General features: G+C 51.5%; 5 protein-coding genes across 5 annotated transcripts; 2 read left to right on the top strand and 3 right to left on the bottom strand.

Annotated features, from left to right (window-relative positions):
- Nucleotides 1-508: 508 nt before the first annotated feature.
- NUU61_009028 (putative 3-beta hydroxysteroid dehydrogenase/isomerase family protein) lies at nucleotides 509-2120 on the bottom strand (the record flags this gene model as incomplete). Its single annotated transcript, XM_056659553.1, has 3 exons — nucleotides 509-1097; nucleotides 1185-1830; nucleotides 1898-2120. 3 exons carry the CDS (start codon nucleotides 2118-2120, stop codon nucleotides 509-511), a joined length of 1458 nt encoding a protein of 485 aa, XP_056507846.1.
- A 1789-nt stretch (nucleotides 2121-3909) lies between these two features.
- On the top strand, nucleotides 3910-5844 carry NUU61_009027 (MFS transporter; the record flags this gene model as incomplete). Its single annotated transcript, XM_056659552.1, has 4 exons — nucleotides 3910-4244; nucleotides 4329-4705; nucleotides 4770-5046; nucleotides 5121-5844. The coding sequence occupies 4 exons, from the start codon at nucleotides 3910-3912 to the stop codon at nucleotides 5842-5844; spliced, it is 1713 nt and encodes a 570-aa protein (XP_056507845.1).
- A 241-nt stretch (nucleotides 5845-6085) lies between these two features.
- Nucleotides 6086-6689, bottom strand: NUU61_009026 (nuclear telomere cap complex subunit Ten1; the record flags this gene model as incomplete). Its single annotated transcript, XM_056659551.1, has 2 exons — nucleotides 6086-6467; nucleotides 6604-6689. 2 exons carry the CDS (start codon nucleotides 6687-6689, stop codon nucleotides 6086-6088), a joined length of 468 nt encoding a protein of 155 aa, XP_056507844.1.
- A 458-nt stretch (nucleotides 6690-7147) lies between these two features.
- Nucleotides 7148-8071, top strand: NUU61_009025 (ESCRT-III subunit protein SNF7; the record flags this gene model as incomplete). The annotated part of the gene is made up of 4 exons (XM_056659550.1): nucleotides 7148-7322; nucleotides 7418-7622; nucleotides 7704-7912; nucleotides 7989-8071. 4 exons carry the CDS (start codon nucleotides 7148-7150, stop codon nucleotides 8069-8071), a joined length of 672 nt encoding a protein of 223 aa, XP_056507843.1.
- Nucleotides 8072-8964: 893 nt separating this feature from the next.
- NUU61_009024 (chromatin structure-remodeling complex subunit RSC7) lies at nucleotides 8965-10927 on the bottom strand (the record flags this gene model as incomplete). The annotated part of the gene is made up of 4 exons (XM_056659549.1): nucleotides 8965-9574; nucleotides 9636-9804; nucleotides 9864-10766; nucleotides 10879-10927. 4 exons carry the CDS (start codon nucleotides 10925-10927, stop codon nucleotides 8965-8967), a joined length of 1731 nt encoding a protein of 576 aa, XP_056507842.1.
- Nucleotides 10928-13284: the final 2357 nt, after the last annotated feature.

The raw sequence follows: 13284 nt of genomic DNA, 5'->3' as shown, positions 1-13284 counted from the left end.
AACTTGGCTGTTCTCCTGTCTCTGCCTCCAGCGAGCTCTCACGCCCGGATATTAAGTCGTGCTCTGCTGGCCCCCACGCTCAACTGGCTTCTTTGGCACGGTGTTGAATAGATCCACTGCTTCTGAAAGAGAACACCGGAGTGAGTATCAGTTCAAGCATGGAAGTGCGCATCTGGAGAGCTTCCGTCAGTGCAGACCACCGCTACTCTCCCATCCTCGCAATGGTCTTGGAAACATATAACCTGGCAACCTTGGAAGCAATAAAAGGTTCCCAAACTGAAAGTCAATAGCTGACATGGTCTTCAATCTAAACACAATCAAAGCCCCCGCTACCCTGACTAAATGGTATAAATCACAACAATCCTAAGAGAATGTATCCATAAATATCAGTGCGAGTAGCATAAGCCCTATCTAATGGACATAGTGATTTAAATCATCTAGACACAATAGTAGAGTAGAATACAGTAAAATAGTAGAAACCAAAAAAGCATGCTTCACACACACGGCACTACAACTTCTTCTCCGGCGACACAAGATTAACACCAACCCCTTCTTCCGAAACAGACACAGGCCCAACCTTCCCAGCAACAGCAACACGCTTCGCCTCCGCCCTACGATTCCACTCAATAAGCTCCTTGCACATGGCATCCAGCGTAGTCAGCGGCGCGCTATACCCAAGCCCACCCAACTGCGGTGACTTGCGCGCGCGTGAGTCATCCGCAATGCAATGGATGCTGGCAATGGAGAACAGCGCGGGTTGCAGCTGGGCCAGGTCGGGCGAGAGCCGCGGCAGCAGTTCCGGCAGGTAGCGGTACTGCACGAGGGCGTAGAGCTCGATCAAGTGCGAGAGCAGTAGTATCGGCAAAGCGGGCACGTTCGGGAACGAAATCGGCGTCTTGGATAGCGTCGTTTGCAGTGTGTAGATGTCGTCGAAGGCAATTGCTGGGTTGGGGTCTGTTACTGTGAAGGCTTGCCCGCCAGTGTTGGGGAGTGTGGAGCCCGGCTGGCTCTGTTCTAGGAGGCATTTCTCGTAGAAGAGGTGGGCGATTGAGACGTTCTCGGCGTTGACGAAGCTTTGGATCATGGGTCGGACCCATCTGTTCTTCGATGTTAGTTGCTATCATTGTTGACTTGATACACATATGTGTGTGTGTGGATGTTTTCTGAAGGTCACCATCACTCACGTTGGACTGCCGCCACGGCGAAGGTACGCGCCCGTGACGGTCGCGCTGACATCGCTGCCAATTCCATAAACCCCGTTCGTCGGGCGGATGCACCCCGTGCGAAAGTTGGCCGCCGCATCATCCGCCGACCGGACAATGCGCTCAGCCTCGACCTTCGTGACAGCATAGTTGCTAAAGGCCTCGTCGTGACGTTGGGGCAGCGGAGTTCCATCGTGGAGAATCTGCACCGGGCGCTTAATGGTCTTGGACCACGGGGCAACCCAGAACGACGAGCGATGAATAGCGATGGAGCCCGACGAGGTCGCAATCAAACAGGTTGCGCCAGCTTTCTTCGCAGCGTTAACCACATTCCTCGTACCATCGATGTTGACCTTGCTGCGCAGCGGCAGAAAGATCTTGAAACGCTCCGAGGCGCTGATGCTCGCCGCGGTGTGGAACACCGTCAGGGGCCGTGTCGCGACGGCCGCAGGCCACGGCTCCTCAAAGGCCGTGCTGACGGCCAGCTCGTCGGTGATATTGGTTTTGGTGTAGACCACGCCCTGGTCAAGAATCTCTTGCTCGGGTGCCAAGAGGTCCAGGATTCGCAGCGCGGCGGGATCTTCGCCTCGCGCCAGGAGATGCGACACAATCCAGTGGCCGACCAGACCTGTTGATTGGGGTTAGCGAGATTGATGATGATGATGATAACAGCGGGTTCGGGATGAGCAACGCACCAGTCCCGCCCACGAGCACATATCGGCGCGATTGTTTCGGTGGAAGGCTCTTGGTCACGTCGATTGGAGTTTCCAGATTCTTTTTGTAGGCCGCGTGGATTTCGTCGATGGTCCAGCGATGGGGGGATAAGCGTTGCACCTCCTCTGGCACCGCCTTCATCACACGGTTGACATGGTAGAGGTAGAGAGCTCCCAGCCCTAGAAAAGCCAAGAGGAGGAACATGGTGGACGTTGCTCAAGGAGAGAAAGAGGGGTGTTGGGGGCTTCCCAGATATAAGCTGGAAATCTGACAATCAAAAAACTGTTTGACATGAGTGGATCTCTACGCTGACTTGCCAAGAACTGCCCGTTAGGATGATCAATTGAATGCGTTCACGCCCACATCTAATCGCCATGGCTTGTTTTCACAATATCGGCCATTCCGGAATTCGAAAGTAGACCCGACTAGATTCGGCATGGTTATGTGGGAAGATGCGGTTCCAAATGTTTGCTGAGACGTCTTGCTACACGTGGGAGATGGAAATAGCTATTCTTAGCATAGCCTGTCTACTCTAGGGTCCCTTTAGTTGGCATTGCACTATTACTATATTCGGAAGATAGTGAGGGGATCTCCGAATACCTGATTTATAAGGTGAATGCTAAGGATGAATTTTGACTACATGTCTACTTGATAATTTTGGCTGCTTGCAGCTCTGTTGATATACAGTGGCCGATCAACAGTCTTTGAACCCTACCCCACACCCCTACGCCGCTTATTAATAGAGCTGCTTACCTCACACGATTCGACACGCTAGTGTATACACGCCATCTCGACGCGTTTTACCCCTGAAGATCATACTAATATAGAATAAATATAACATTAATATAAGATATACTGCTTCGCCGATTCGCTGCATCCTCGCTGTACCAATGCCTCGCAAAGAACTCGACCCCTCTACTCGCACTCGCATTTGCGAGCTTCATTCGACTGCTCAATGGGGGTATAAGAGAATTCATAAAGCATACCCTTCGATACCTCTATCAACGATTCGATCTACTATCAAAAGAGAGAATAAAAGAGTTGATAATCATTCACAACCTCGCTCCGGAGCACCTCGCAAACTTGATGAGGACGATCGCGATCGAATATATGAGAGAGTGACGACCGACCCTCACGTGCGTCACCAAGACCTACTCGCTGATGTCGATTATCAAGTCAAAACGATATCAATTCGACGGCTTCTGAAGGAGATGGGGCTTCGAAAAATGGCGGCAGCTTGATCGACCTGCTTTTCAACGGGACTGCGTGTATTCGGCAAACCGGCACGGTCAGACAGCTCGGCAATGCTAATCCACCGGGATGTTTCTGTTCAGGGGGATTTCCGGATGCAATATCTACTTCTCCTCCTGTATGAAACTAAATATGCCTAGAAAGAAGCCTCTAGAGAGAACATGCTGGGTGTTTCCATGGATAAATGTAGTTCTACATGATATACGTGATAGTACCTCAGTATGACCCCATTTACCCACGGGGAATCTCCAGAACCAGCGAAAAATGTCTTAGGGCTTGGGGACTACATTTCTTGGCTGTGCCGACTATCCGTTGCTCCTCACAAGGCGCTTATCACTTGTGAAAGCCCCACCTCGTAGTCGTTTCTCTCTTTTTGGGGCTTTTTTTTTTCGGTTGTTTTAAGAAAGAATTCCAAATCAAAGATTCGGGCTGGTCGCAGGATTCCCGATACTCAAGTGTGTCTGCCTCGGGCCCTTTTCTCTCTTTTTGAAAAGTAAACTGGAAGAGGCCTGCAAATCCATCCCCGGTTATTCAAGCCAGAAGCGGATCATTGCATTCGAGCTCTCCGTAACAAGTGAGGAGCTGGTCTCCAGTACTTGGTTCAACCCCCAAAACAGAGGAGCTTTGGCTCCGACTGTTACACCCGCGACCCTACAGAACCACACCAGAATCCACGCGGGAAGTTCAAAAAAAATCACATTAAGTTTCAAGTCGAAAAGCATTGTTCGATTTGGCCTAGGCAATGTCCTCGCAACATCCCGCATCAGAATCCGAGGACAAATGGCCTCGGGACACCGACCTGTCCCACGACACGGACTCAATCGCCGAGTCCCGGTCGTCGGACTCACAGCGGAATAATAATGGCCATGCACTGGACAAGGCTGTCACAGCCTATTCACTGGTCTCTGATCGTATGTCGCTGTCCGAGCGCGTCACCACCATCCGGACCAATGCCACCTCCGATCCCAACTATGAGGTGGACTGGGATGGCGAGGATGACCCCGAAAACCCCAAGAACTGGTCGCTACGGTACAAGGCCATGGGGTTGTTGTTTCTCTCGTGGAATACATTGATTGTGTAAATTTTGCCTTTGGTGTTTGCTGTATATCACAGAATCTTCAGAATATAGATGTCATGCTAACAATGCATCTCGATGTGAAGTGTGCTCTACTCCACTTCCTATACTTCGGGTGTCACATTAATCGCCGAGGAGTTCAACCAATCCGACACGATAGTAACCCTGGGCTTGACGCTCTATCTCATCGGCCTGGCCATCGGGTCCATGTTCATGGCACCGCTGAGCGAGGTATATGGCCGGAAACCGGTCTGCGTGATCTGCTTGGCCATTTTCACGGTGTTGATCATTCCCTGTGCCCTCGCCAGATCAGTGACCACCTTGATTGTTGTCCGTTTCATTGGCGCCTTCTTTGGCAGCGTCATGATCTCCACGGCACCTGGTATGGTGGCGGATCTGGTGGATGACGAGCACCGCGCGTTGGCAATTTCCATCTGGAGTATTGGGCCGCTGAATGGGCCAGGTTCGTATGCATCCTTCGTCATATCTAATATATAGATTGCTAATTAGATCCTGGGACAAAATAGTGCTGGGCCCCGTCATTGGAGGCTTCGTCACGCAGTATCTCGGCTGGCGCTGGATGGACTGGATTGCGCTCATTCTCTCGGCCGTGGCTCTGGTATTTGCTTGTATCTTGAAGGAGACTTATGCGCCGACGCTGCTGCAGAGGAAAGCCGCCCGCTTGCGCAAGAAATATGGGGAATCACGCTGGTGGTCGCGGTACGACCAGAAGGACAGCCTCGTGTCAATTCTGGCGCTGAATCTCAGTCGCCCATTCGTGATGGCTGTGACTGAGCCGATTTGGTAAATTCTTTTCCTCAAAAGATGCCCATTGCTTTCTAAGATAAGAAAGAAAAAGCTGACTCCAAAATCGGCAGCATCTTCTGGGACATCTATATCGCCATCGTCTACGGCATTCTGTACCTGTGTTTCGTCGCCTATCCCATCGTTTTCCAGGACATTCGGGGCTGGTCCCTGGGCCTGTCAGGACTCGCCTTCCTGGGGATAGGAATCGGCGTGCTGATCACAATCGCCTGCGAGCCTCTAATCCGGCGCCTAATCAACAGCCACGACATCGACCCGGAGACAGGCAAAGTACACCCCGAAGCCATGGTCTCGTTCGTGTGCATCTGCGCGATCCTCATTCCCATCGGCGAGCTCTGGTTCGCCTGGACCTGCTCGCCAGCCTCGATCCACTGGATCGTGCCGCTGCTGGCCGGCATCCCCTTCGGCGCCGGTAACACCGGCGTGTTCATCTACGCCTCCAACTACCTCACCTACAGCTACGGCATGTATGCCGCGTCTGCCTTGGCCGGTAACTCGGTCATCCGCAGTATCCTCGGCGGTGTGTTGCCGCTGGCCGGCTCTTATATGTATGCCAGTCTTGGGCCCAATTGGTCGGGCACGTTGCTGGGGCTGCTAGAGTTTGTTATCGTGCCGATTCCGTTTGTGTTTTATAAGTATGGGCATCGCATTCGCATGAGGAGTACCCTGATTGTCCGCATGCAGGAGGATAAAAAGAAGTTGGAGGGGAAGCGGGCCCGTCGAAGGCCGCAGCAGACTCTCCCTAATGATGAGGAGAAACAGAGCGAGGTTGTTTAAGGGGTGGATTTGCATTGTGTGATTCTTTGTTTTTGAACTGATTTCACGATACCCGAGTCTTTGCATCTTTGGTGTTTGACGAAGAAAAGTGTGCTTCTATAGCGACGTGATGCAGATAGAGCCTAAATTGATGTACGAAGTTCCGAGTTTGCAGACCTGTCAAGTCCTAGGAGTCTATCCACAGTCACAGATGGAGTGGCTTTGTCGATCAAAGCAGGAGTGCTCTGCAGCAGCAATCTTATCACGAGTACTGTATCCTGCGCTCCACTGCCTGTAGATCGCGAAGGATGCGCTCATACTCCCCGAGCGCAATCGCGCCAGCCGGAAAAACCATAATGGCCTCGACATACACCGGACGCGACTGCACCTTGCAGATGGTAGATTGGGGTGTCTCCGGTGTTTGCTTCGAGTCTTCGGGGGTCGACGAGAAAGATGGCGAAGGCGGCTTCAACTCTCTCACATAACCCAGCACATTCAGCCAGGAGCCCACCCGGAGATCATCGGCTCTCAAATCCTCCAGCACCGCGTTAATGTCGACTGGAACCGCGCTGGGCTCTGCTTTACTCCGTGGATAGTTGTGTTCCAGGACCAGATAACCTGTGCTGATGTTGTACTGCCTCACACTGTTTGTGGCACCAAAACATAAACCACGCGGGACGCAGTCAGTATTGAGAGAAAACACTCATGTTGTAAACATGTAAAAAAAAATTTTGGCCTCTTTTGCTTCGGTCTCTGTATTTTCTGCCCTTGGGGACGCACCAGCCAAGAAAGCGGATCTTGGAATCCGCTGGGAGAGATGCGAGTTCGGAGAGGAACGCGCGTGTGGATGGACGCGGCCCATTCATTCCGTCAGGGAATCGAAGATCCCGGCATCGTTGAGGGATTGCTGGACATACAAGAAGAAAGAAAGAAAGAAAGAAGCAACAGAAAAGCGGACTGCGGTAGATGGATACTGCCACGTGACCCCCGATAGGCCGATGTCATAGGCTCCGCGAGGGGAAGCCTCCCCTCCATTCGCATTCATCCCGATTCTCGCTGGAGGCAAGCTGTTCCTGGTCCCAGTGTCCTGGTCTCTGTGAAAAGGCGTCTTTTGGGCCCCTATTGTGGCCTTTGACCTTGACTTTTCTTCTTTATTTAGCTTTTCCTGGAGCCTATTCGCCCTCCGGCTGACGGCACCCGTGGGGCGCGCAAGGCGAGCCTTTCTGATAAATATTCGGAGCTGCCTGATCGTTATCGAACATCCCTTCCTTTCCCTGGGAAACCCCCGAGAAACACCCGCGTCGTTTCGCTCTTGCCCTCCAAAATGTGGTCATGGTTTGGCGGTGCTGGCGCTCAGAAGCGGAAAGATGCGCCCAAAAACGCCATTCTACTACTGCGGGAGCAGCTGGATATGCTGCAAAAGCGAGAAAAATACTTGGAGAGCCAGATCTCAGATCAGGAGGCTGCGGCACGGAAGCATGTGAACACAAATAAAAACGGTATCGTTCTCTCTTCGCTGGGCGTTGTGGTTTCGAATCTTCATTATTGGGTGTGAGTCGAGAACTGACGCATTATTTTTTTGGTTTGAATACAGCCGCCAAGGCCGCGCTCCGACGGAAGAAGATGCACGAGAAGAACCTCGAGCAAACAACGGCCCAGATCGTGCAGCTGGAGCAACAGATCTACTCGATTGAAACAGCCAACATCAACCACGAGACCCTGCAGGCCATGAAGCAGGCCGGCCAGGCGATGCAGCAGATCCATGGAGGAATGAGCATCGAAAAAGTCGACGAAACGATGTACATACCCCTTCCCGAACCACGACACTTTTTTTGTCTTCTTTTTGTCGGTTCTGTTTTACTGACCACGAGCCATTGCAGGGAAACACTCCGAGAACAGCACGCGCTTGGCGAGGAAATTGGCCAGGCGATTACCAGTGTCCCGCTGGGCGAACAGCCCGACGAGGACGAGCTGGAGGAAGAGCTGGAGGGCCTGGAGCAGGCCGCCATGGACGAGCGCATGCTCGATACGGGAACGGTGCCGGTGAACGCGCAACTAAACCAATTACCGGCTGCCGGGCGTACAGAACGTGAGTCTTGTTGCTTTTCTGCTTGTATAGCCGAGTCGCTCTTGGTGATTATACTAATCTATTCTCTTCTATCCAGTCCAACCCAACAAGCCAAAGCAAGCCGAGGAAGACGACGAGGAAGCCGAGCTGGCCAAGTTGCGTGCGGAGATGGCTATGTGACCGTGCCTTTTTTTTTTTTTCTTTCTTTCCCTTTTATTCTGCAATTTTGTCTCCTGTGGTGATCTCTCTTCGTCTCCCTATGTATGCATGACTGGAAGTCCTTTTTTCCTCTTCTATTTTTTTTTCTCAAGCAAGCCCTCGTCCATCTTCCTCCTGCACCCTGACAACCGACCTTCCTCTTTTCTTCTTTTTTCCTTATCGCTCCCCTTTTTGCAATAGGACTCTTACCCGCGTTGGGTGTTTTCGTTTCCTGGTTTCTTTCTGGATACTCGAGCCTAACTTCTTATCTTACTTCACGCCCATAAACCGACTGGATTCGCTGTTCTTCTTTTCTGGCCATAATCAATTCTAACCTTTCAATTAGCATGTTCGTTCTCTTCAATATGCGTATTTTTCTTTTCATAGATTAATTCAATATCTGTGCCATGGCCATGTATATATAGTTCGACTAGGACTGATCGATCATGTTCGGGATATCAAGATCAATGCTGCATTCGGGTTGTTCGAGGAGCCTTCTTGGATCTCTTCCAGGACTACTTTTGTGTACTACACCGCGATGAGCCGGATACATAATACATCCATGTATGGATACAAATACAAATACAAATACATTGGAACAGTGCCCGAAGGTTGAAATAGAAGATTCTGCACATTATCAACTCCTATGGCGATCACCAGCCATGAAAATCAACCTACCCAGCCCAGTCCATGCTAAACCGTAGATTTCGCCGGGAAAAAAAGTACCATCAAACCAGACCCGAGAAAGAAAAACAAAACAAAGAAAGGAGCAAAGAAACCACATTCAAGGGCAATAGCCCTTGGAGAGCATGTCCTTGCATCAAACAGGACACAAGAGCAAGGAACACACTCTCGTTTTGTTGTTTTTTTTTCCTTCATGGGAACCACCCATAGTTCTTGGTGGGCTTGGTACGAGCCCCATCTTGAGTCTCGGTGGACCAGCGCGACTTCCACTCCACTTCCCGGGCGGCGGCGTCGATCAGAGCCTCCTGGCACTCGAGCGGCAACAAAGCCACGATCTCGGGGTTCATGAACTCCGGATTGCTTGGGTTGGCGATGCTGACCAGGCCGTTGGGCCCGATGTCGCGCACGTCGCCGTCGGGGGCGGGAATGCCCATGTTCGAGTACGGGGGCGATTCGTAGACGACATCCTGAACGAGATAGCGGTTGGAGATAGAAGTAGGGACGGGCGGGAAGATGGTAGAGGGTTTTTCTTCAGTGGTTTCGGGTGTGGCGGTGGAGTCGTGGGGTTCCGTGGTCGTGTTTTGGATGGGTTCGGTGTCGGCGGAGGCATTATTCGTGATGTTCAGGGAAGACATGTCCGTCATCAGACTTGCGGTGATGCGGGTGTCTTGGGGAGGAACCCGTTCCCAGCGAGCGTGGGTGGGCTGCATGATCTTGGGGTATTGCATGGAGTTGGTGTGGACGTCGTACACGCCACCTAGGTTCGTGCGGCGCATATCGGCCAGTTTTGAATTGAAGACACTGCAGAAGATATCAGTACCGACGAGAATTCGAGGAATACAGATCGCATGTATTTATTTACCTTGCAGCCCGCGCGTGCTCAAGCATCCAGTTGTCGTCGGTCACCGGCACGCGCCGTTTCTTGGAGTCCACAGGTTTTCCACCGGGCAAGGGAACAGACGGAGCATTCGTGTGGTACACGCTGCTGGCACCGTGCCAGGCCACATATTGGTTTCGGTTGTAGGGCTCTCCTGGGGGCGGCAGCTTGTCATCCGGGACAGCCAGCTCTCCTCCACATCGCCACGCTCACGGGCGGCTTGGGCGTGGTACTCATCGTCGACCTTCTTGCCCCCAACGACGATCCTGGCGCCGAACTCACGAAACACCGACCGCGCCGTAACCACGCCAATGGCTCGTCCCTTGTAAGAATGCGGGATGAGATCACGCTCGATGAGATCACGCTTCTCGTCGTCATCGATGATGATCTTGTAAAGCATCTTGTGCTTCTGGAAGAACAGGTAAGAATCACGGAAACCAATGCACCGCGCCGGTTCAGTCGACAGCATGTACAAACGGTCGCCGCGATTGAGAAGAGTAAAGGTTCGAACTCGGTACTCGCGGCCTCCTTTCAGGTGACCATTCTCGTCCACCTTGGTGTCGCCCTCCTCATCGGGCGGAAGTGCCACTTCGTCGTTGATGACATCCATCATGTTCCCTTCCTTGTCGATAGGCACCTGGGTGTTATGTGACGGACCGCGATTTCGCGCCCAGCGACCACCACTTGCAGCAGGGCGGCCTCTTCTTCTCTTCACAGGGGCGGTCACTCGGATTGGAGTCTCTGCCCCATCCGGCGCGTCCCAGTCCGGCGGGCGATTCTTCGGTGGTCGGCCAACGCGACGCTTGCGCGGGACAGCAGATTGACGACCACCCGTGTAGGAAGGCGTGTCTCCTCCTTCAAGTTGTGTGAAGTCATCGACAGCTGGCGTTGCAGCGCTGGTTTCGTCTTCAGGCTTGAAATCGGCAGGAGTGTTTGCTTGCGCCTCGGTTTCAGGTGCGGTCTCAGCTTCGACTTCGGGCTCGGGCTCGACGTCGGGATCAGCATCGGTTTCTTTTTCGACGGACTCTCGAGGCTCTTCGACAGTAGACGAAGGTTGCGATGGTGGCGCATCTACCATCTCATCATCGGAGACATCGGGAATCGCAGGCACATTTTCTGGAGGTAGTCAGTCGCAAACGCGTCCAAAGGGGTCGTGGGGGGAAAGAAAAAAGAACAGAAAAAAAAGCAGATTGTGGTGAGTTGTGCGGTGAGGGTGGGCCCAACTTACTCATTGACTTGGCTGCCGCTTGGGCAGCTGCCCTGAGCTTTCGAGGCATGGCGGTGATGGAGGCAATCGGTACGGAAGCGCAAGACGCCGAAGTGCTCGAGTGCAGCACTGTTGATCGGTGACGGGCCGAGAGTTGCTCCGGGGAGGTTGTCACGTGGAGCTTGGCATGAATCGTGGTTTGGTTTTTGCCCAAGGTGTGACTATTCTCAGCCCTAGGCCCTATCTCACCCAATTGGGTAAGTGACATCATCCCCTTTCCCCCTCCAAACCGGAGCATCTCGGGCAGGCACCAACCACCTGGACATTGTTGATCAGCCAAGGCCTTGTCTCTAACTGTTTTCATTGTGATGTGATCATTGTTCTTTTCTTGATTCTAGATTTCCAGTCACATTTCCCATCCGCACTAATTTCCGATTTGATATCATTGGATACCCAGCTAGGTCCATGCTTTCTCTCCAGGGTATTGTGCTACCCCCAGGTGGCCATTCCGGAGATAATCACCGTGATGATCTCATCTGAGACTTCTGACAGGTACCACAAAGAGTCACCGGTCAGCTAGCTCACCGTGATCGCCCGAGGGTATTCTAATCCGTGACGGGTGTCACTCTCCCTCGGATCCATGGATAGCTTCTAGAATTTGAGAGCTACCGGATGATCATTTGCATATAAACACCAGTCTCCTTGGTCGCTCTCTGCTTCGGGATTGGAATTCGACTGGAGCATCTATGGTCCTGCTTGAGTATTTTCTTTGGACTCTGCGCACTTCATGGAGTTGCTTGGGTTCCCCAGCAAAGCTCCTGTCAACATATCCGCTCATCCGGTCCATGAACCGAGAGACCCCAAGGCAACGGTGCTACACAGCTCATGGCTACTGGAGAATGCATCTCCGTCCATTTATTGACTACAGTCATTCTGCAGAGGTCCAAGAGATGACGCCTCCCGAGGCAAATTGTCAGCATGGCCGTAGATCGTGACACAACCTCACTGCACGATGCAGATGACCCACGAATATAAACCGACCGCATTCTCAGTCGTATGGAAGGCAATTCGAATATGCGTCAAATCATGCAGGTCAGTTGCACCCGGACTTACCTATTATGTTCATGAAGGGCGCCCGGGGCATTAAGTGGGCGTCAACCGCGCCAACCCCATCCTTGGATGCGCTATTTAATAATTCCTGTCCGGGATCATTAAACGGGCAGAATACTTTTACCTAAGTCGATGCATCCCTAGTGTACCTTGTCCTTCATGAGTGAACTTGGATCTCTTTTCCAATGCCCCGCTTATTTGCTGTTCACCACCGGGATGCACCTGTAGATCCTCACGTCGGCATCGAATAGGGTTCGCCGACAGATAAGGATCATGGTGAGGGGAAAACTGTTCTACATGTTGGAGCAAGCTCACATCGGTTGGCATGTACATGGACTTATGCACGGTCGCTCCGGCAAGAAGATCCACTAAACCAGGTCGCTTGCCCCATCAGATTTAGGCCTCAAGATGTATGATGACGCAGACTGGTGGAGATGCCGTGGAGGGTGCATATCGAGAGAGCTTCATAGGTAGCGCGAAGGTTACGGTATGCAGATGCAAGGGGAGAAGAGAAAGATTCAAAGGGCTGTACGAGCTCGATGTAGAGAATAAAAAGATATAAATGCAATATAGAAGTTGAAGTATATAAGAAATAATCCAATTCGGAAAACAATCTCTCTTTTTTTTCCCCTTCTTTTTCTTTTATTCTTATGTACCAAGTGGTTCAATGGATCCAGGAGGCAAATTCGCGCCTCCTGTTTCGAACCATCCCCCCGAACCCTGGAAACCTCACGTATCCTTTAACACGGTGGTTTTGGGTGAAGCGTGTCATTTGGCCAAAAGGGCCCGGTGGATTATGCCCAGTCCATCGTCTGCTTTTATATCGCGCGATTCCTCGACTCACCGATTCCTAGGTATCTCCACCGGATGATGTTATTCTTTCTTATTTGGAGTTTTTCATTATTGTATTATTTCATTTCTTTATATTTCATGTTTCATGTGTCATTTCATTTGTTGGATTCAAGGCTTTTGGCGTCTGTATCCTGCCTGAAATAGACATGAGTTGTGGACGTAGATGTGGTTCCGAGGGCTTAGAAAATCGAATAAAAAGAAATCAAATAACCACGAGAGAAGAAAAGAAAAAAAAAAAAAAAAAAAACACATCTCAGGCTCTTTTGGCCCTGTTCATTTTATAATCCATATCTCACATGCTTTTCAGCTTCGACTTTCTTACTTCTTGAATGCTGTCTTTTCTCTCTCTTTTTCTCTCTTTTTCTCTCTTTTTCTTTCTCTCTCTCTTCCTTGTGTGAGTAAACTCGACTGTTCAACATCCCCCGAATCTCGAGTTCTCACGGTTATCCCGTTGAAGCCCTCCCG

Source organism: Penicillium alfredii, assembly GCF_028826965.1.
Source record: "Penicillium alfredii strain IBT 34128 chromosome Unknown utg000011l_segment0_segment0, whole genome shotgun sequence".
NCBI lineage: Eukaryota > Fungi > Ascomycota > Eurotiomycetes > Eurotiales > Aspergillaceae > Penicillium > Penicillium alfredii.
The sequence above is the reverse complement of the archived record's forward strand: the minus strand, read 5'-3'. Positions and strand labels throughout refer to the sequence as shown.